The 23392-nt window shown below is 36.8% G+C and overlaps 1 protein-coding gene and 1 long non-coding RNA gene across 13 annotated transcripts in view; one reads left to right on the top strand and one right to left on the bottom strand.

Moving 5' to 3' along the window:
• LOC132710149 (uncharacterized) overlaps positions 1–15426 on the bottom strand; it is a 35307-nt gene extending 19881 nt beyond the window's left edge. Inside the window, exons 1-3 of the long non-coding RNA XR_009620884.2 lie at positions 15121–15426; positions 12208–12358; positions 7046–7235 (exon numbers count right to left, since the gene is read on the bottom strand). This is a non-coding gene — a long non-coding RNA (uncharacterized LOC132710149). The remainder of the gene's footprint in view (positions 1–7045; positions 7236–12207; positions 12359–15120) is intronic.
• A 173-nt stretch (positions 15427–15599) lies between these two features.
• The window catches only part of ICA1 (islet cell autoantigen 1), a 100749-nt gene continuing 92956 nt past the window's right edge, over positions 15600–23392 (top strand). For 8 of the 12 annotated variants that reach the window (XM_034401988.3, XM_034401991.3, XM_034401992.3 and 5 more), the window contains exons 1-3: positions 15600–15745; positions 16521–16577; positions 22960–22999. In XM_034401988.3, coding sequence (XP_034257879.1) covers positions 22983–22999 — 17 coding nt within the window. In that variant the 5' untranslated portion in view covers positions 15600–15745; positions 16521–16577; positions 22960–22982. Of the gene's footprint in view, positions 16006–16520; positions 16578–22959; positions 23000–23392 lie in introns of all 12 variants that reach the window. The other 4 variants (XM_087892750.1, XM_087892752.1, XM_034401989.3 and 1 more) reach the window with 3 other exon arrangements.

A 23392-nucleotide genomic window follows, 5' to 3' on the forward strand; every position in this document is an offset into this window, starting at 1 on the left:
ATTTGACTACTATATTGTCTTGGCTGTTACAATGATCTCAAGTATGTTCTTATATACTTTTTCAACATTTGAAGAACAATCTTGTTAAAATGAGTCAAAGTTTTAACACAACTAAACTACTGGCCTTTTTTTTTTTTTTTTAAATTGGGTATGACACTCCAAAATACAGCAATTATCATCTTATTTTGTAGAACCAAGTTTTAATTGTTCAGCCATCCTTACACATAATAAATGATCTGGGATTTTAGAAAGTTTCTGTAAAAATATTATGGAACATACTTATATGGTACTATATATAGGATTGTTATCTAAAGTCCAGGATATTGTGTAATGCTTTTTTATTGGCGCATCCTAAAATGTTATCTTGACAAAACTGCCAAGACGATCAGATGAATATGTGAGATGATGCAGAGTTGTTCATGCTAGTCACACTTCCTTTTAAAAAAAAATTTATCCTGCTTTTATTATGTTTACAAATAACTTAAGACAGTGAACATACTCAATGTGCTTTCCTTTTCCTATTTTCTTCACAACAACCCTGTGAAGTGATGCCCAAAGTCTCCTAGCTGGATTTCATACCTAAGGCAGGACTAGAACTCACAGTTTCTTGGTTTATAGCCTGGTGACTTAACCACTAGACAAAGTAAAATATTAAATATTGTAAGCTATATTCTGAATATTGATCATAGATGGATCTTGATGACATTGATATACATATACAGAACTTTGAATGGAATTTTGGGTTTAATTATGGTCATAAGTTGAAAACTATCAATAAATAAACCACCAAAATGTTATCAGAAGCAAATATAGAAACAGTAAAATACTAGCAAAGAATATTCATCTTTGACTTAATTGCAAAAAAGCTAACCAAACCCAGCCAGGAAGAGATGCAACAGTAATACAAAGAAAATTATTGTATGGATGTAAAATAATACATACATTTTCAAAATCTAATGTTTTGGTCATTTTTGTGATTGCACATGATTATTTCCTCTGTAAGGAAAATTTCTATTGCCTTTTGCACTTAGATTATGTTTATTATCTAATGACATTTATTTTAAAAGAAATTAAAACAAACTTTCCTAGGGAGAGGTTTTGCCAAATCACTTTGAAGATGTATATTTGTGGCCAACTACATGGAAGAAAAGTTGTTCAGGAAACATAGGTAACTCTGGAGATAAAGATATAATTCAGAAAGCTCTTGGTTTTCTATTTGCCTTTGGTGTCCTGTCTGGAGACATATTTCATTTAGAGGGAAGGGGAGGGGAGGGCTTATCTATGGCCCTGACCTGTAAAAATGTAGACAACCATGAGATAGCAGCAAATGTATCTGCCATCTCATGGTTATCCAGTTTTTGCAACCCAAATGGGACAGCTTTAAGTTATCTTGTGAACTTTTCTAATAATATAAAATGTAATAAGAGAGTTATAGGCCATTGAAAAAGTTTGTAATTATTTACCCTGAATGGTTAATGATGAATGCAGCAATGAACCAGTTTAATCAAAGCTCATAATACTAATTGCTTGAGCTCAAATGCCAAGGGAGCTTCTAACCGGAATGAGTTTTGATGAACTCAGGCCTACAGTATTCCCGTGGGCCCTTAATTCCACATTTTTGCACTAGAAACAAAGCACAGTCAACTAATGATCGTTTGGGTCCTATATGTAGCTTAATATATGCTTTCCTTTCAAATATCTTTGAAGCAATTGCTCCTTTTCTGTGAGAAGTCAGTAAAGATGTTGAGGGGAAAAAACTCTTCAGAGAATTGGAGGACAAAATTCTATTAACTAATACAAGTTAAATAGGCAATTGCATTCATGGCTGTGGAACTCAACAAAATATCCACTTTTTTTTTTTAGCAAAATGAGAGCCGTATCTTTCAGATTGTCATTTTACTTCCACTACATGGAACATGGTACACAGCAGACAAATCCTATACCTGCTTTTGCTCCATCTTTTCAACAATAATGGACATGACACCAATGAGGATTTGATAGAAAGTATCCTTTAATATCTTTGCTATATTAAAATTACTGGTATTACGCATCCTTTTTAAAAAAAAATTAAGGTTAATATCTCTAGAGAATTCCACCCTTTTGATAATGAGCCCACTGTCCATCATTTTGGTATAAGAATATTTTATTGATATTCTATTTATATCAATGACCACTAGATACGCTTTCTTTGACATTTCCATTATTTGCACAATATATTAATCTTTGCAGTATTAAGGATTGCAAAGTCAATGCACATCTTTCAATACCATCTACGGCATGAAATAACAATGTACTTGGGAAATTAAGACTTCAGTGTAAGGATACAAACTAACTCATGATGCACACTTATGATTAGTGAACAAAACTGAAAAAAACATTTTCCATTGCTAATATTCCATTGCTAATATGGAACGAGTAGCAGAACAAAACTGAAAAAACAACACAGTTGGTGGAGGTCCTGCCTACGTGCTCAACAGCAGCTCGGGAAACAAACTCTGAAACAGAGTTTATTCTAAAGATTTCAAATATCACTGTGACGTGATTTTAGTTTGGCTCTATTTTATGTCACATTTGAGCGTGGTGATTCCTCTGCTCATGCTAGTTCAAAATTATGAGAATGACCCCCTCATTTGGAGAATATTAGGCTAAAGAAGGCTGCAGTGACTTGTTATCTTTTAAGTAATGACATTTATGGCAGCCAGTAGCATAATGTCCTTCTTCACTAGAAAACCAGAAATTAACAGTTTCATGCCACTTCCTAGACTCTGTCCCTTTTCACTCTGCTTGCAAGATCTGCCTTGCTGACAAACAGAACAACATACTGTTTATATATTGTGGGGGCAGTTAGTCTTCTGCTTATCTGCATGTTTTTCCTTTCTTTCCTTTTTTTTTTTTGATACACTAATTAATTTAAAGCCTTAGTTGATATATTCTTATGAAATAGACAAGTGTTAATGTAGTTCAGTGTTGTGCCCCCAAAGATAATTCGTACAACTATTTTTCAAAAGTTATGCAAGCAGCTGTTTCAGCTTGACTATTGAAATAGAAATTCTTTATATTGCATCATGTAGAGCTTTTCCTAAAGAAAATATTATATTCATTTCAATGATTTGGGATGCTTTTTGATACAGGACCAAAGACATTATTGTATTAACTGAAATTAACATATCCATCAAGTCTTTCTATATACTACCTATCAATAGTGAAAATACTTTAATAGGCCTCATTTAATATCGAGTTGGGAATCTGTGGTCCTCCACATGTCACTTAACTCCAAGCCCATTAGATCAAGTCCTCGGAGTTCTCCTATTTCTGCTTTTACGCTAATCCCTTTAAGGAACCCGATTAAGCATCTCCAAGGAGCCAGCAAAAGGAGTGGGATTGCGCTTCTCTTCAGTGAGCAAATGAACTGCCTGTAAGCTTTCCAGAGCTACATGATTGCAAAACTGGAATTTTTATTTGGGTTGCATTGCAACTGACCTCAAAATAAATTGGCTTGGCTGTCAAAATCAGTGGACACACCATGGGAGCATAGAGATGAAAAACTGCTTTTGAACTGGTATACGGTCCTCATACAGAACTGCCAACAGAATTTCTATAATGGGTTAATGTGTATTCATGTATCCTGCAGAATTGTAGTGGGTACAAAGAGCCACCAGATGTCACTGTTGCTGCATACAAATTGCATTTTACAGGATTTGAGATTAATTTGCTTAAAACACAGAGAGCCTCCTGAGTTGAATTTTATGCTGCACAAACTAATTTAAAATTTACAAGGATTAAGATTCTACCAAATGCAAAGGACATGTTTAAACTTCTACTACTGTTGATCAATCAATCAATATATATATATATATTTGTGTTCATGTATACATGCACATTATATAATGAAATTCAGCCAACCCTGCAAGCTGATAATGTATAATTATTTATATGGAAATGTCTATGAAGTTACTATAACTAAAATAATGACCAATACATACATTGTATTGAAGTTAATGGGATTGGGCTGCATAAGATATAAACAGTACCTATTTTCATTGATGTAAGAGAATATCCATAAATGCAAGCTGCAGTGGGTCTTTGTTAATACAAGAACAGATGGAAGCAGAAGAAAATATGATGCACTTTATACTTTATTCCAAATGAAATCTAGGTTATAGTATTTATAGACTATATTCCTTTTTATATAGTTTGTTACAAACACTCCAGTGAAAATAAATAATTCAACCTTGAAATCATGTTCTTAATGCAAGGATTTTCAATAGATACGTCCCTGGCAACTTCAGATAAAGAATTAAACAGAAATCCATGAAACTGGGAAATAATATTGCATAATTTTTAGTCACTAATAATAAATTTAACTGAATTTGGATGATCTACTGTTGCTGTGATTACATTCTCAAGAGGAAGATGAATTAAAACAGCAGTTTTATCATAAATGCAGTAAAATGAATCAACCATAACAAAAAAAAAAGTGGCAGTAATATTCCTAGATGCAGAAAAATATTTTGACAATTTGGAGTGGCTTTTCTTACACAAATTTTAAATAAAATGAATTCAGAAGAATTTAAAATTTGGATCAATGGTACAAGTAGTCATCGACTTACAACTGTTCATTTAGTGACCAAAGTTACAACAGCACTGAAAAATGTGAGTTATGATCATTTTTCACAGTTACGACCTTTGCAGCATCCCCATGATCATGTGATCAAAATTCAGATGCTTGGCAAGTGGTTCATATTTATGACTGTTGCTGTATCCCAAGGTCATGTGAACACTTTGCGACCTTCTCACAAAGAAGAGCCTTGGTAGTAAGAGCCTTGGTAGTACAGTGGTTTAATGCACCCTGTAATTAATACAGCTGCCTGCAATTACTGCAGGTTCGAATGTTACCAGGCTCAAGGTTGACTCAGCCTTCCATCCTTTCTAAGGTAGGTTAAATGAGGACCCAGTTTGTGGGGGCAATAAGCTGACTTTGTATAAATATACAAAAGGATGAAGGCTATTGCTTAACGCATTGTAAGCCGCCCTGAGTCTCCGGAGAAGGGCGGCATATAAATCAAATTTAAAAAAAAAAAAAAGTCAATGGGGAAACCAGATTCACTTAACAACCGGGTTACTAACTTACCAATTGTAGTGATTCACTTAACAACTGTGGCAAGAAAGGTCATAAAGTGGGGCAAAACTAACTTAACAAATGTCTTACTTAACAACAGAAATTTTGGGCTCAGTTGTGTTCATAAGTGGAGGACTACCTGTAATGATTACGGCATCCCAAAACCCTACAGGTTTTTCAGTAAATAAAGATAAAGGTAAATGCAAACATTTGGAATACAGCTTTAAGAAAAATGGTTAAGAGATCAATCAAAAAACAATAGAAGAAATAAAACAGATACTAACAATATTTATTATCTTGCTTTTTGTATCTTTATTCTATTATTTGTTTAAGCAATTTGTCAATGCCTCTGCAATTAAAAAAATTCAGCAGGTTCTGTATGTTATACTTGTACTTGAATTTTTTTTTAGCATTGGCAGTAGGGTCACATTTCTTATCTTAGTCACCTCTCTTATGATTTCTACAGAGCTCTGAATTCTAACATCTTGCAGTTCCTCCTGCTTTCAGTGTCTGCTATCTAAAACAGCCACTTCATCAGTCTAAAACAGAGGTCTCCAACCTGGGCAATTTTAAGAATTGTGAATTTCAACTCCCACAATTCTTAAAGTTGCCAAGGTTGGAAATCCCTGGTCTAAAGGAAGTTTCGCTCAATGAAACAGAATTCTAAACTTCTTTAAACAGAGGATGCCACCATTTTTAGATACTGAGGACAAATACAACAATATGAACCTATAAATCTAGCAACATTCTTCATTTGCTGATGGATGCTGTATATTTTCTACATATTGAAATTACAGTGTGAGATTATGGATTCAAAATAATAATATATGGTGTTTTTGATAGATTACTTGGGTTGTAAATTATTGCAAATTTTCAATTTTCAGCCAATTATTTTATTTGTTATTTATATGGTTGCCCATAACTGAAAAAATAACTCTGCGCAGTATACCGCAATCAATAAAACAACAAAGATATAAAAACAATCATTACCAAAATGCAAAAAGTCATTATTAAACTGAAAAAACGTATATAAATGAAAATATTTTACAAACATTGCAGACTGCATTATTGTGACCCAAATTTTCTTTAAAACTATAGTTGTTTCTTCATGTAACAATTATACACTCCAGCATTTCTTATTCACTGATGCTTAGTGGTTTTTTGTTGTCCCTCTTTGGCATTATTTCTAGGACATAGAAAATAAACATAGTCACTTTAATAAAAGAAAATTTGCCTTTGAAGAAATCTCAACTCTGACTTTTTTTTTTAATTTGATTTATATGCCACCCTTCTCCAGAGACTCAGGGTGGCTTATAATGCATTAAGCAATAGCCTTCATACTTTTGTATATTTATATAAAATCAGCTTATTGCCCCCACAATCTGGGTCCTCATTTCACCTACCTTTGAAAGGATGGAAGGCTGAGTCAACCTTGAGCCTGGTGAGATTTGAACTTGCAGTAATTGTAGACAGCTGGTGTTAATCACAATGCTATTAGTCTGCTGAGCCACCAGGCCCAGTGACTTCCTGGACTCCTGCTATTATTTTGAAGCAGATTGAATTGCTTCCTCTGAAATGTTTTTCAACTTTCTAGACTAGTTTACAATATCCTGGTTGTACTATTAATATTATTAATAAATTAATATTACCAATCGCAACCTATCAACTCAGACAGAGAGAATCAGGTATTGCCAGCTGCTGCCGTTTTGAAAATAAACAGCCACATTTCAGTTTATGTGTCTCAGAATATAAAATAAAATCAATAACACTAGATGAAAAAGAAGGAAACCAGATATATGGTGAGGGGAAGGGGAGGAAGGATTAGCTTTTAATTAGCCAGACTCCCCCATTAGGTCCCCAAGCCAACTGGCAGAACCAGGCTTTAAAGCTCTTACAAAAAGTCATGAGGGTGGGAGCCAATCTCACCTGAGATAGTAAGATATTCCAAAGGGCAGGAGCCATGTCAGAGATTGATCTTCTCCTGGATTCCACAGTCATAATTTCTTGATCAACAGGATCCATAGTATCCCCTCTCTGCTGGTGTAGTCCTACCTCGGTGAGAGTTCCTCATGTAACCTGGATCCATGCCATGAAGGGCTTTATCTGTACATTATGTCTGGAAGAAATTGTTATAATAAACATTCAGTTCAAATCAGGCATTTTTCTTGAGTTTCGTGTTCCCAGCAGCCAATCTCAATGTTGAAAAACAGTGCAAGTTTTTAGTTTTAAAAATGATTAGTGATCCCAAATCCTCTTATATCCAGACTTCTTCATAAAATAAAAAGAGAGGAAGAGCCATAAAGCTGTACAGGGAATTGTGATCATGTAGTATTTGAAACTAATAGATAAAAATTAATTCTATGTTATTTGTTGCATATAGGCTGCATTCACACCATAGCTCAAGTCAAGTTATTTTTAGACTTAGAGAGTTGTACAAAACTATAATTAAGGAAAAATGCCTTAATGACTGTTGTTTAGAATGAGCCGCTAGTTGGCATCCATTTCCTAGCAGACTTAATAAACAAGCCCTGAAACACAGATTGTTGGAAATCTATGAATGGAGAACCAACCTGTAATGTAGAAACCAGTAGAGCAGATTTGTTGAATGCATTGACACAGATATGATTTAATTCTTGCATTGAGCATAATGTAATTTTTCCCCTCTCTATATATAAAACACACACCATATTTATAAAGCAATTTTTTACTTTTTATTTTTCATGTGGTATGAATCCAGTTATTGTGGTTTCTTCAACAAATCATATTTAAAACATGGCTTAGCACATATGCAAATACAGCTGTGGTTTGTTAGCTAAATTACAAAAATTATGCCATTTCTAACTATATTTATTACAAAAACTATCTATGTTTTTACAGATTCTTCCAGATTGATTATTGGTATTGTGATACCGTAATAGCAAGGGAATTTTGATTTTTTGCAAGTTCAAAAATAGAATCTAAAGCAACCCACATTGCGCACTCACTTTTTGTGAAATGTCATATAAACATGAGAAATAAGCAAATAACTGAAGTTCCTCCAACCACAGAACAGAATAACTTTTCTGGTGGGCAGAGACCCATAAAGCAACAGTAAAGCTAGGAGCACTGGTGGCTCAGCAGACTAAAGCACTGTTATTAACATCCATTTACATCTTCTGCCTGCAATTACTACAAGTTCAAATCTCACCAGGCTCAAGGTTGACTCAGCCTTCCATCCTTTCTAAGGTAGGTAAAATGAGGACCCAGATTATGGGGGCAAAAAGCTGACTTTGTATAAATATACAAAAGTATGAAGGCTATTGCTTAACGCATTGTAAGCCGCCCGGAGTCTCCGGAGAAGGGCGGCATATAAATCAATTTTTTTAAAAAAAACTATGTTCTCATTTTCTTCCTCTTTGGACTCCTTCACTTCCCCTTTCAGAACATCGTAAGAACTCTAATTCTAGCACTTGGCCACTGATTGAAAGATATTATAATCTCTGGGAGATAACCTATAATTAAATGTTATTAAATCAAATTTAATTTGTATCCTCACTCTACCACTTCTTAGAATGTGGCCTTGACATATGATTCAAGGGGAAAATGCTGCCCTGAGGTCAAAGAAGTTTACATACCACTAGTTTAAATCTTGTTATGCATTATTTATCAGAAATGTGTAGAGAAGTGACACATAATTCTCTTTCCATCTCTTTAAATGTTCCTGATTTAAATATAGCATACAGGAATACTTTGTATGATGCCATGTGTCCCACACAGAGTAGTAAATATAGCTTTCTAAAATCTAGTCAAAATAGATCATCTGTCCTCTTTTTTAAGTCCAGATAAATAGAGAATGAGAAAAATCCAAATCATTAGAGGAGAAAGTAATAAATATTCTACATGATGCACAATACAACCCCTATTAGAGTTCAGATTTTGTGCCAGGTGATCTCTGCACTTTAAAAGAGAGAAATTGCCCTTGGAAATACGTAGCAGATTGATACACATTTTGAAGAAATGACAATTTTACCAGAGTCAGATAAAATTGCAGCCACTTTTCCCAATTCAGCAAAGGTGCACAAGATAGCAAGCAATACTTGTACTTAGAAATGGATTTACAAAGACTATTTTCTATACCAATTGATAGTTTTTTAGAAGACAAACCATCATTTTTCTTCTTTAAGCAAGTACTATTCCTTGACAGATAGAAAGTGCAGCTGTCAGCAGATAAGAGACTTCCAAATTGATACTTAGCAACCTACCAAATAACTTCCTCTCTAGAGACAGAAGTAAAAGGGTATTTTTACCAAATAGCACAATTAGTCATAATTCATGGCTACATGGATTTTGTGGTTGCCAGCCTACTTAAACATTTTGATTAATCATATTCTTTTAACTAGTTAAAATAAATGTGTGTATTATGAAAAAAAATATTGGATAAAACTTACAATATATACAAAAATTTTTTAGAAGTCTATGTTATTTTTAATATCTATCATTTCTTAGTACTAAACAATTCCAGACTCAAAAATGGAGAAGTGTGCTTTTGACTTACACTCCTAATGCTTCACATTTGATTTTCCTATTTAGAACATAAACAATTTTTATGAAACTCATACAAAAACAGATAAAGTTAATAGTTCTACACTTAACCAAAAATTGTAAACATAAACTCTGCTATTGGGGCACAGTTATTTAAATTGGGTCACTTGTAATTTGAAATCCAATTGACTCTCAGATTTTGCACTAGTTATTTGTCTAAAATAGCTACAAACACTGAATTAGCGAATAGTGAAACATTGTTCCTCGGGGAAATACAGAATGCTTGTTCACAGGAGGAAAACTAAAACAAGAAGGTAGAGCATCATCTTGTTTGACTTTCAGATGAGAATGTGTATGTCACCCTTCTCAAATTCACCACTTTGTGCATGTCTACAAATGTCCATGAAAGCACCACCATATTGATTTGGGAATTACATATGAATTTTAGTAAGAAAATTTGCAATCTGAGAATAATGAGGATTGACTTTATATTCTTGTTATTTGGTTTCCAAAAAATGAAACAGTTAAGTATGTCAAAGATAATAATGTAAGTGTGGGTTATTTAGAGACTGCTACCACATAGATAAACAAACTCTCTAGAAAGCGGGCTTTTAAAATACTGAAACCTACATCCAAACCAAAACTAAACCAAACCAAACCAAACCATCTATTTGTAACACAATCATTAATACTTATGAATTTTAGAAGTCTAATACTTAACAGGTTGAGTTAATATAGTCAAGGGATAATTGGCTCACATTGGTGTAGAAATGCTCAGATTGATTGCCATCCAGAGTTTGATATAAATTCAAACCACAAAGTTTATTCCAACAAGTTTATCCCAAACTTTAATTAAATAGATATTATACAATTATACTTGTTGTACCCACATGAGAGGCATCGGGTGCAGTATTATCAGTATGCTAATTATTCTCAATTGTGTCTCTCCAGAGGTGGGTTTTACTTACCTTTACTACCGGTTCGCAATGAATCGTGCACGTGCACTCGCTTCTGCGCATGCGCAGATCGCCTATGACGACATCCGGGGCAGTGGGCGGAGCCTCCCACCAGTTTTACTACCAGTTCTTGCGAACCGGTGCGAACCGGGGGCAACCCACCACTGTGTCTCTCCCATCATCATATCCAAGCAGCATTGTAAACATTCTGTTCCAGTGTCTGAAGGCTATTGTGATTTGGCATAATTTTTTTGAAATAAAAGGTTTTGATTTAATCTTGACAAATCTAAATGATTGTTAGGTCTCCTTATCCCAGAACTGAAACACTTCCATCTTTTGCCTAAGGGTGTGGTGCACTTTCTTATTCTTGCAACTGGGAGTTCTCTTTAATTCACAGTTGCTGCTTGAAGAGCAGTAACAATCATGGCCAAGAGGACTTTTGTACAATTCTATCAAATGTACCTTTACCTGCACCTGGAAGAACTGCTCATGGTCACTCAGTCATGTCGGTTAGACTATCACAATGTGTTCTACATGGGGCTTTCCATGAAGAGCAGAATGTAGTCTGGAAGCTGCAAGTGGACCAGAATGCAGAGGCATGGTAATTATGGGCATGCCTCAATATACTCACTTCTAGTTTGCTAATTGCACTGGCTCCTAGTAGGCTTCTCAATGCAATTCAAGGTGCTGATTATCACTTTTTAAAGCCTAAAGGAATTAATATGTACAAAAATAAAAACATTAGGTCACCTGATCTGGGCTGTAAAATGGAGAAAAAAATACTCAATATAGAGGTGATCATATTCAGCCAGGTGTACATTAAAGATAAAATCTAGTGTTCTTAAAATAAATATATAATCATATAAAGATTAAGTAAGAATGAACTAAAACTTATTTATATTGAATTAAGTTCATTGTAAGTGATTCTGATAAAATTATGAATCAGTTAACAACTAAGAATCAAAGAGACTAGGTGCTTATTGTAGTTACCATATGTCCAAAAAGAATACATCTTTTTGTAAAATGAGAACTATATGGATTTTAATTAAATCAACACTTTAATTTCATGTTTCTCTGTACTACACATCTCTACAGAAGAGACCATATGGAAGCAGTGACTTTTAACTTGGTTTGAATTTATTGATAGAATCCATGTTATTGACACTTTGTCAGCACCTTCTAAAGAAAGCTCCATTGTGTTTCAGGTAATTAATATATAGCAAAAGATACTCATTGTGACCCTCTCATGGATTCTAGATTAGCTGAGATTTAAGAGACAAAAGCACTGGTCCCTGTACGGGTGATTTCTTTATATCTCTTTAAAATGGAGATTATGTTTGTTGGAGAGATATTTAGTTTGTAAAAACATAGTTTCTGAGTGCTCCAAAATTGTATTTACTTGCTATTTCAATACTATTACTATATAATTACTATTACAATACATTATGACAATGTTTATACTGTGTTCTATACTGTAGTATTACTATTCAATATACTATTATCTATTACAATTATCTATATTCTATACTACATACTATTACAGAGAGCCAGTTTAGTGCAGTAATTTAGGCATCAGTCTAGAAACTGGAAGACCATTAGCTCTAGTCCTACCTTGAGTACAAAACCAATAGTGTAACCTTGGGCTAGTCACTGTCTCTCAGTCCAAGGAAGGAGGCAATGGCAAGCCACTTCCAAAAAACCTTGCCAAGAAAATTGCAGGGATTGTCCAGGCGGTCTCCAAGAATCAAGGTATCTCCAAGAACTGCACAAGATTAAACAAACAAAAATCACTACATTATTACTACTATGCACCAACATTTCTTTTTTAACTCTGTTCTGTCTCAAGTCCCCACCCTCTCTTCTTTTTCCTGTTAATGGCCAGCATGTGGAGCTCTTGCATTTTTTATACATTATCCTTTGTCTTCCTGTGCCACTGTACTTTATTTTCCTGCCTTTTGGACCATCTGCTACTTCTCAAGGAAAAATATCTTTTGTTCTCTTACTGTATCTTGTTTGCTGGTGGCGCCAAAGTCCTCTCTCACCTGTTTCAAGGTTACAGCTTTATTGATCATTTTGCTGTGCTGATGGGGGGGGGGAGGAGCGAAAGGCTCAAATGTAAGGATAAAATCAGAGCACAGATGCCTAGAATTTTGCTGTGTAATTTCTTCCAGAGATTCACAGTAATTAGGTTTTTTAAACTAAATATATACTGTATTAATTCATTTAAAAAGTTCTTCATTTCACCAAACTGTTTTAAGCAATATACAGATTACTAATGTATATTACAGGTGGCCATGAACTTATGTCCACAATTGGGATAAAAATTTCAATTGCTAAGCAAAATGATTAACTAAGCAAAGTGATTGAGTTATGCCCAATTTTATGATCTTTTTTTTTTGCCACAGTTGTTAAGCAAATCACTTCAGTTGTTAAGTGAATCACACAGCTATAAAGCAAATCAGGCTTCCTGTTGACTTTGTTTGTGAGAAGCTGGCTGAGATCGCAAATGGCAATCCTATGACTCTCTAGGACACTTCAACCATTGCCAGTTGCCAAGTGCCTGAATTTTTATCACAAGGCCATAGGGATACTACAACTGTCTAAGTGCAAGGACTGTCACAAGACACTTTTTTCAATGCCACTATAATTTCAAATGGTCTCTAATTGCAATTGGATGGCTAAAATAAAATAGGAATCTATCTGTTGCTTTCTTTATGATCTATAAATATAAAAAGAAAATAAGACTAAAAGTAGTATTCGGGTTTCCTTGCTACCAAAATATTATTATCACAGCAGAAACAATTCAGAACAAATGCCATGCAACCTTAGGTGACAGTTCAATTATCAGAACAAAATATACCCACTTTTCCTGCTAATGCTTGATGATAGTGAAATATTTTCATATATACCAGTGGTGGGTTGCCCCCGGTTCTATAGAACCGGTAGTAAAACTGGCGGGAGGCTCCGTCCACCGACCCCGACGTCATCAGGATGCTTCTGCGCATGCATGGCCCCGTTGCGAACCGATAATAAAGGTAAGTAGAACCCACCCCTGACATATACCATTGATTCAGTAGTTTGGTGAAAAGTAGTTTTCAGGCCACTTTTAGCTTGTCTTGAAGTAAACAGAAATAGAGAAAAAGAATGATCCTGAATTATGTACAAAAACCGTATTATCTTGTTATATCAGAATCAGCCCATTAGATCAGTAACTGTGTTTTAAATATTCTATTTTAACTGGTAATTTTAAAATACCATTAAGACAATAGGTTATTTGCTCAGCACAATATTTTTAAAAAATATTACTTTCTACTTAAGGTTTACATTACTATTCAGATAGAATAAAGTAATTGTATTTAAGAATTTTTGAGGAATAAAGGAATCAAATGTGATTCCTTGTTATGCTAATTCAAAGTGATAGTGACACATCCTATATGTAGAAGATAAAATGGTATTAAAAACATTAAATGTGGAAATTGCTTATATGAATATAAAATATACAGAATTACTCAACTAATTATCTTGATTGAGTTCTGAATCTGATTATGTATCATCATGTCAGTGTCAACCCTTAAGGATCTTTTAATTTTTCTCCAGAACAAGAGTTCTAATTTCACGAGGCTAATTTAAATGGTTATATTGTTTTTAAAAAATCATGTACAGGACAGGGAAGTATATATTACAGTAAATAATAGGGGCTAACAGGTTATTCCAGTCTGATAGGAGAAATAACCTTAGTGTATACATTTAAGATTTTTATAATAGAAATGCATGTAATTGAATTTCATTTCAGGGTCAAACAAAAACATAGTAACTACATTTTTATTATTAGTTGCACACATATTACTTATCAAAACTATGAAAAATGAAATAGGAATACAGAACTAATGTAATACAAGATAGGAAAGACTCCAAAAACTGAAGTACTGGAAATTTGGAAAATCCAGGTAATGATTAGTTATTACCATATGGTATATGAAGTAAGGAAAGTTAATCTATTGTAAATAAAACAAAAAGGTTGTGCCATCCCAGGAGGTGCTAAAACGTGGAAATGTTTACAGCAATAGCAAAGGATATAAAATTAAAATAAAAGGCAATATTTTATAGCTGCAAGGTCTTGACAAAGGAGAGTCAGAAGTGGAAAACTCAATCTAGCAGATCAACTCATATACTTCCGATTACACGCAATCATGTTTTAAGCCTTTCAAAAGAAAGGTTCAAAAACTTGTATGTTCGCGTTACTCTAATCGGTGTTGGTTAGATAAAAGGACAAACTTTTGTGTAACTTGCTTTTACTCAACACTTCTGGAATCCGCTTCCTTCCTCACTCCCCACAACTCAAACCAGAAACAACGGAATTGCAAAACCCGTTTTGACGCCGCGATTCTGCATCTTAAAGGAAACCCTTTTCTATGGCCGAAGTCTTATGCTTTATCGGGCGAATTGGGCCGGGGGGGGGGGGGAGGATAGCACGGGAAAAGATACTGAACCTAAATTCATTGGCAATCATAAAAAGCCCTTCACCTGCTTATTGCTACGGCCGTGATGTCGACGGCAAAGGAAGGAAGAAAAACACCGTCCTCTTATTTAGAAGGCTTTGGAAAATTTAAAAAAATCTTTTAAGGTTCTGCAGAACGGGGGCGGGGGTGGTGGGGTGTTCCAAGCGTCAATGTCACCCTCTCCGCCCGCTGCTCGGAGGGCACGAAAAGAACAAAAGCAGGAAGCCCGGCCGCGCCAGGCAACTCCGAGCGGCGGGAGGAAGGGAAGCCCCGCTCGCTCGCCTGAACCAGGGCGGAGCGCGTCCCTCGAGTCCGCTCGCCTCCCGAAGGCAAATAGTAGAAGGGCCTTTGGTGGTGGCGGCGGCGGCCGAAGCTCCGCCCCACTCTGCTCAAGGCCGTTCTCCTGTCAGGCGGAGGCTTTGTGACGCTCGCCGCGCTGGAGCACCTGGAGCCACCGCGGTGGCCAGCGAACGAGCGAGCGACGCGACGGCACTATATGGCAGGGAAGTCGCTGGCGTCCCGGCTGTGAGCTCTCAGAGGAAAGCAAGGAGCGACATGAGGGCTCCCCGGTGAGGAGGAGCAACCTGCATCGGAGTGGGACGCGCACAACCGCCACGGCTTATCTTCTTCCCTAAAGAACCGCGGACGAGGTAAGTGCTCCGCGCGGGAGTAACTCTGGCCCAGGCCCTGCTCAGGTTCACCCTCGGTCCCCGCGGCTGGAAAAACAGGTTCTTCCTGAGGCAACGGTTACGGTTGTCGCCACCGCCGCAGGGCGGGGCTGCGCATGCTGGTCAGGAGCCACCTAAATTATAATCCCAGCCGCCTCAGCAGCCATCGGGAGGTGAGGGATATCTGACTCCTTTCTCTCCGAAGGAGGAAGAAGGAGGAGGAAGACAGGCGAAATGTTCTGGTGAGAAAGAGAGAGGACGGCGTGGATGAAGAGCTTGTAATTTGGAGAGAATGAAATGAGACCTGAGCACCAGTTTCTCCCCATCTGGGGAATAATGTGCTTCCAAAATGGCATCTCTTCCTTTTGCCAGCTCATTTCCCCAGACTTATCATTTCAAGAGATATTATCCCAGCAGGTGCATGTCCTCCCCACCACCACCAGCATCATCACTGGTGGGAGAGGGGGAGGGGGATGAGGAAGGCCATTTGCTGCCTGATTTCCTGTAGTTAACTTGAACTGCTACTGTCCACACACCTTTTACTGTATATATGGGCTACTTTAAGAAATAATAATAATAATCGAATCCTCTTCTAGGGAGTGTACTGTTTTGAATTGAAAAATCAAGATGAGCAGCTGTGGGCTCTGGCTGGAAATACCTGGTGATTTTCTGTGGTTTGGTTTTGAAGGGAGGGGGAGGACCTTAACAAAAGTATTCCACTTCTTAATTACAGCACTTTGTCCTATCTTTCTCCCAGGGTCCTGTGAAGCAGTGATTGGCCCAAAGCTGAGCAAGGGCTTGAAGGCAATTTCAGGTACAGCCAGTTGAGGCATCTAGAAATCGATGTGCTTAAAGAAAACTCAAGTCAAAGCAGTAATTTTTGGCTATCCTCAGAGTACTGTAGAATCTAATGAAATGGGATGTCCAATTCACCTAAACTGATCTTGTGTAAGAAGTATAAGTAATTTAATGACTGAGAAAGCTGCAACATAGGCAACCTTCCTGATACAGAGCTGTCCAGACTTGGACAACTGCATCAGTTTTTGAACACTATTCTTGTTACGTTTGTCAAATAGGAAACTGCCAAGTATAAAATCTATTGCCAAGGTAGGTGTTCTATATAGGTGTGTGCTGTTGACTTACAGTTGATAGCTCAGTATGTAAACTGGAATGAAAACACCATAATAGTTAAAGTGGGACTGTCAGATAAAATACTGGACAGATTCTGGGGAGCAGAGCATCCCAAAGACCTTGTCACTTTAATTTAATTTTTCATAAGTACTGGTAGTCCTTGATTTATAACAGTTTGTTTAGTGACCATTCAAAGTTACAATGACAGTGAAAAAAGTCAATTTTCACACTTTTGTCCATTGCAGCATCCCCACGGTCATGTGATCAAAATTCAGACACTTGGGAACTGCCTTCTATTTATGATGGTTGTAGTATCCTGGGGTCATGTGATCACCTTTTGCAACCTTCTGACAAGCAAAGTCAGTGGGGAAGTATGTCACTAGTTTAACAACGGCAGCGATTCACTTAACAACTATGGCAAGAAAGGTCATAAAATGGGGCAAAATTGACTTAAATGTCTCAGCAACAAATTTTGGGCTCAGTTGTGGTTGTAAATTGAGGACTATCTATATTGATGGAAGACTTAAATTACAGTGCGTATAGGCAGAAAAGGGGGGGGATCCTGCCTCACCTCACACTCCATTTCAGAGATTTTGGAAGTTGAACCCACATAGTTTATATTAACAGAACTCCTCTTTTAAGGCTGTGCTGACATGCAAGAACTGTGTTTAAATTATGGAGAACATGGCTATTTTGTATGTGAATGCTCTGCCAAGCACCTGCCTTTCTAAACAGCAACTAGGTTGAGGAAGTGGGAACTTTGAAAGAACTGCCTGAAAAGCTTTAGCTCTGGCGTGTCAGAAAATAAAATGGTCCCAGCTATAAAGACTCTGAGTTTAGAATACCCAGAAATTAGGTGCTGTCTAGATGTGTAATATAATACACTATCACTGAGTCATTCTTGTTATGTTACAGATTCAGAAAATCTAAAAAAGTATAAATATAGGCATTTACCAATAACTTCACTGAAACTTCCATTGTACTCAAATACATCTTCCCTGCTCAGCCTGTTGATCCTCCAGTTCCTGAGTTGGAACTATTAGTGATTTATTTTAAAGCTCCTAACCCATTTCTATGTGCCTTGATCATTTTGTACTCCCCATTAATAATCAGGAGTCCCTTCAACTTTGCTTAATTCCTAGATTACATTTTTAGTAGAGTGTGGAAGAAATTGGCTTTAGACGCAGCATGCACATATTCATTGAGATTAGGAGAACCTAATCTTTGATTTACATCATCTCAGTTTACCACCTTCATCTGTAATTCCCTCCTACCTTGCCTGCCAAAAATGCAAATGTTGATGTGCTTAGAAAGGGGGAGAGCATAGAGTCTGCATCAACTTTTTGATACTGTCGCTATTATTTCCACAAAACGCTACTACCATTATTAAAGCAAAGTTGGCTTTTAAAAGATTTATCAATACAAATCTACAAAAAGATTTCACTTGACTCTTTTCTTCCTCAGCAAATGCTTCAGCCCCTTTTTGTTATATAGTAGTTGTTAAAAAGAAATGGACCCTTTGTTTAGTCCATGACAACTTACATCTGAAGTTATTAGAGATCATTCTGTACATTTCTGAACTTTTGCACCTGGTTCATAATGCATGCATTTTTAAGAAGTTGCATTTCAGAGAAGTGTGGAATAGCACAAATATTTAGGTCCCTTTACTATCGATTATGAAAAGTGTGATTATACAGCAATGCCATTCAGCTTTGTTAATTTTCATTTAGTCCTTGGGTAATTTATCATGACTTTTTGGACATTCTTATTATTTTAGCAATTTGCTTAATTACTGAAAGTTTACTTTGTGTGGAATAAGTATGAGCAATCCTACAACACCTGCATGGCTACAAATTTTAAACTGAACTGGAAAAATGCATCTTTGATCTGCCGGATTGGACTATTTATTATATTTTCTCTGAAAAGATTTAGACGGATTCATCATGACCTTAAAAATTCTGTTTTGTGATACAGTTTGCCCCACATTATAAGAGATATACAGGGTTTCCTGGTCTTTATTCAATTTGAATTTTTCTTAGTTTTGCTATTCTAACTGCATTGCTCAGTCATGTTATTGAAGGGGTTCTATTTATGTAGGATTCTAAGACCAAAGTAGCCTTTGTTTTGTGATCTATTATTTTAGCGTATTCTTCTTTATTCAGACCCCACTCACATTTTCTTGTGGTTGAAGATCGCAATTTTGATTCTGATTATGGATGCTATTCTTTTATAATCAATAATTTAACAATAGTTTGTGTTCCTGTTAATTCATTTTCTTAGAGTTCCTTCTAAAAGGAACAAAAAATGTTTTTAGTAAGACATTTTGATCATTAAAGAAACATTCAAGTTGGTACTAACTCTTCAAAGATACAGAACACCCTATCGAGGTCCAAATTAATTGTAACAATTTGGAATATTTAAAATTTGTAAAGTCATGCAATGTTAGGTCAAGTATATAATTATTTTCTTATATTAATGGTCATATCTCCTAAATTCCTAACTTTCAATTAAGTTTATCTTTATCACAAAGTCAAAATATTTCATCCAGAATATTTTTCCCTCCAAAACCTTGTCCATTCTGTGAAAACTGAATGGATAATTGCTTGTTTAACTGATCACATCTATCTTAACAATCATAAAGGCAATATGGGTGGGTTCAAATTAACATATGGATGCTTATTTCTTCTCTCTCTCCATTTTTGAGGATGTGGGTGGGGGAAAGGGGAAAAATGACAAAGAATGGCTGTAATTTCCCTTTCCTTTAGGGAAAGGGTTTTAGAGATCTGTCACATTAAGACGTCAATATCTCCATGACTTTTGGTGACCTTGAACTAGAGCAGATGTCAAGACCCACATTTTTTCCTGCCACACACTATGCCTGCCTTTTTACCAACAAGCTAGCTGGACTGTTACTTCCCCTTCCCACTCTTAAAGGCCTTACGACATCATTTCCTTGGAGTACTATTTACCTATCATGGGCTTGAATGCCATCATAGTGATACTTCACCTTTTTTCTATAATTTTCTGTCATAGCCATAAATGAAAGACTTATGACTGGCTAAGAGAGAGCGACTGGCCCAAGGTCACCTATTAAGTGTGTGCCAAAGGCAGGACTAGACTCATGGTCTCCCTGTTTCTAACCAGGAGCCTTAACAACTATACCAAACTGGTTCTCCATATGTCTAGATAAAAACATTCACTACGTTTATTAAAAAAAACTAATATTAAACTATGGACAAACATCTGACAAATAGAAAGACAACATCTCCAAATAAGAAGCAATACTATTAGTAATGTAATGTTAAAAAAGAAAGGTCATGGGGAAAGAGGATATATTTGTATACAGGGCAGTGATGGCTAACCTTTTTGCCATCGCGTGCCAGGAAAGGGAGCGGGGAGGTTTGTGCGTGTGCGTGCCCACACCCATAATTCTATGCGCCCTGCCCTGCGCATGCATGCACAACCCCCCTCCCCCCTCTGCTTCTGCCATGTGATGGCCCGGTAGGCCCATTTTTCTTTCTTTCGTTCTGGAGTCGGTAGGCTCCAGATCCTTTCTGTGTATCTGTGGAGTGCGAAAACAGCCTTTCCCACTCCCTCGAAGGCCTGGAAGGGCCCATTTCCCAACTCCCGGTGGGACAAGAAGTGACTTTTTTGCTGTCCCCAACCTCTCTAGGAGTCTCTGGAGGCTGGGGACAGAAAAAAATGTCACTTCCTGTCCCATCGGGAGTTGGGAAATGGGCCCTTTCAGGCCTCCGGAGGGCCTCCAAGGGAGTGGGAAAGGCTGTTTTCACCCTCCACAGATACACAGAGAGGATCTGGAGCCAGGTAAGAAAGAAAAGCAGGCCTTCCCCACCCCCACCCCCACCCAGGCTCTCCAGAGGCAGGAAACAGCCTGTTTCCCTACTTCTGGTGGGCCCACGAGGCCTGAAAATCAGCTGGCCAGCGCGCACATGCCTGTGAGAGCTGAGCTGGCGTGCCCACTGATATGGCTACGCGTGCCACAGGTTCGCCATCACGGATATAGGGTGTCCTCAACTTAAAACCACAAATTTTATGTTGCTAAGTAAGACATTTGTTCAGTACATTTTGCCTTATGACCTTTCTTGAGGTTGTTAAGTGAATCACTGCAATTCTTAGGTTAGTTATACAGTTGTTAAGTGAATCTGGTTTCCCCATTGACTTTGTTAGATGGTCACTAAAGGTGATCATATGAGCCCAGGACCCTGCAACCATCATAAATATGAACCAGTTGCCAAGCATCCAAATTTGGATCATGTGACTATGGGGATGCTGCAATGGTTGTAAGTCTGAAAAATGGTCATGTCACTTTTTTCAATGCCATTGTAACTTTGAACAGTCACTAAATGAACTGTTGTATGTTAAGGACTACTTCTATAACAGTATTCAAATTGCTTTTATGTATGTACACCAGAGCAGTGTGGAGATCTCTCTTTTCTGAATGGAGTTAGTCTCCTGGTAGGAACTGTTACGCAGATGGAGGTGCTTCTACAGAATAACAGAGTTGGAAGAAGATTTTAGAGGTCTTATAGTCCAACCCCCTTGCTCAAGCAGAAATCTTATATTATTGACCATTCTTTTCTTGTCTGATTTATCTGCAGGCAAGTTGTTCCATTGATTAATTATTCTGTCAGGGTATTTCTCCTTATTGCTAGGCTGGGTGTTTCATTGATTTCGTTTGTATCTATTGTTTCTTGTCCTGCCTTCAGATGCTTTGATAATAGGTTTATAAACTCTTTTTTTGTGGCAAAGAAAATATTAGCACACTGATATCATGTCATCCCTTGTCCTTCTTTTCATTAAATTAGACATAGCCAATTCCTGCAACCATTCTTCATATGTTTTAGCCTTCAGTCCCCAAATCATCTTTTTCCTCTTGTCTGTAATCTTTCTAGAGTCTCAAGATCTTTTTCATATTGTGGCGACCAAAACTGGATGCAATAATTCAAGTGTAGTCTTACCAAGGCATTATGAAATGGTATTAACACTTCACATGATCTTGATTCTATCCCTCTATTAATGCAGCCTAGGACTGTTGCCTTATTTGGCAGATGCAGCACACTGCTGCCTTATATTTGATTGTCCACTGCGACTCCAAGATCTCTCCCACAGTTAAGCTGTTGAGCCTGATATCAAATATCTGTGCATTTGGTTTTTCTTGCCTAAATGTTCAGTTCTATAGCTAAGCAGTTTTTGCAGTCTCTCTCCCTCTCCTTCACCCTCGCCCTGTCCCTCCCCTCCCTCCCCCCCCCCTCTCTCATGTCCACTTAGAGACCATTTTGGTGGAATGTATTGCTAAACAATAATTATCTGCATAAAGTTGTATGCATAAACAATACAGAAGTAATTTGCCATTACTACTTAGGAAATATTCTTTATCTTCCCAATCTAGTCCCACAGCTCTGGTATTTTCTGGTATTTTTCCATCAAAGTATTAAGTAAATCTAACATTGTTTAGCTTTTTGATGTCACTTAAGGTGAATCAGATGCTGTGACCTATTTGGGTACTGGCTTTTAAAAATGTCTTAAATCTTATATCTGTAGGTAGTAGTATTGGCCACCTGTGATCTGGAGGGAGAGTGGATATTTCTGAGGAGAAATTTCTTGGCAGTTAGAACAATTAATGGAACAGCGTGCCTCCAGGAGTTGTGGGTGCTCCAACACTGGAATTTTTTAAGAAAAGATTAGACAGCAATTTGTTTGAAATGGTGTAGTGTCTCTTGCCTGAGCAGTGGGTTAGACTAGAAGACCTCCAAGGTCCCTTCCACCTCGGTTATTCTATTCTGTTATATTTGGCTTTTAATTGTTGGCTTTAGTCTTTGGCTGTATAGGGTTGTTGTTGTTTTTACAATAAATTACTGAAATTTACTGGAATAATTTTAAATGCATAAATGTTACACTTTTCTCTGCTGTGTTATATTTAACTGAATGAAAGTTAAATGTTTTTTTTTTCACATTGTTTTTCATTTTGTTTAAGTTTTAGCTCTATTGTTTATAAGGCTGGAAATACACAATGAGAATAATCGTTTATTTTTTTTAATTCATAGCATTTGAAAAATATTTTAAAAACATGGACAGCCATAAATAGTAAGTATGTTTGTGTGCTTATGTGTATGCATATATGTACAAATACTCCTCAATTTATAACTAGTCACTTAATCATTTGTAGAGATGGCCTCAGAACAGGTGCTTTATGATCTGTAAAGCATTTTTGGCCATTGTAAAACATTGTCCCACTTCGCATTGTCCTTGTAATCATTCTCCCAGGTGTGATGGGAGAGGGCCAGGATTTCTCACTGTAGCCAGGAGGCCCATGCCCTGCTGCTCCATTTAACAACCCTTAGCTACCATAAGTGATCATTGTACAAAGTGGCCATATAGCATCTGACTTAACCACTCTATGACTAAGACTCTGGGTGCAATTGTTGTCATAAGTGGAGGACAACTTGTAATTTTGCGGCTTTACTAAAATCTAATTAA

Source organism: Pantherophis guttatus, chromosome 4 (assembly GCF_059756535.1).
Source record: "Pantherophis guttatus breed Tessera chromosome 4, ASM5975653v1, whole genome shotgun sequence".
In the NCBI taxonomy this organism is placed as follows: domain Eukaryota; kingdom Metazoa; phylum Chordata; class Lepidosauria; order Squamata; family Colubridae; genus Pantherophis; species Pantherophis guttatus.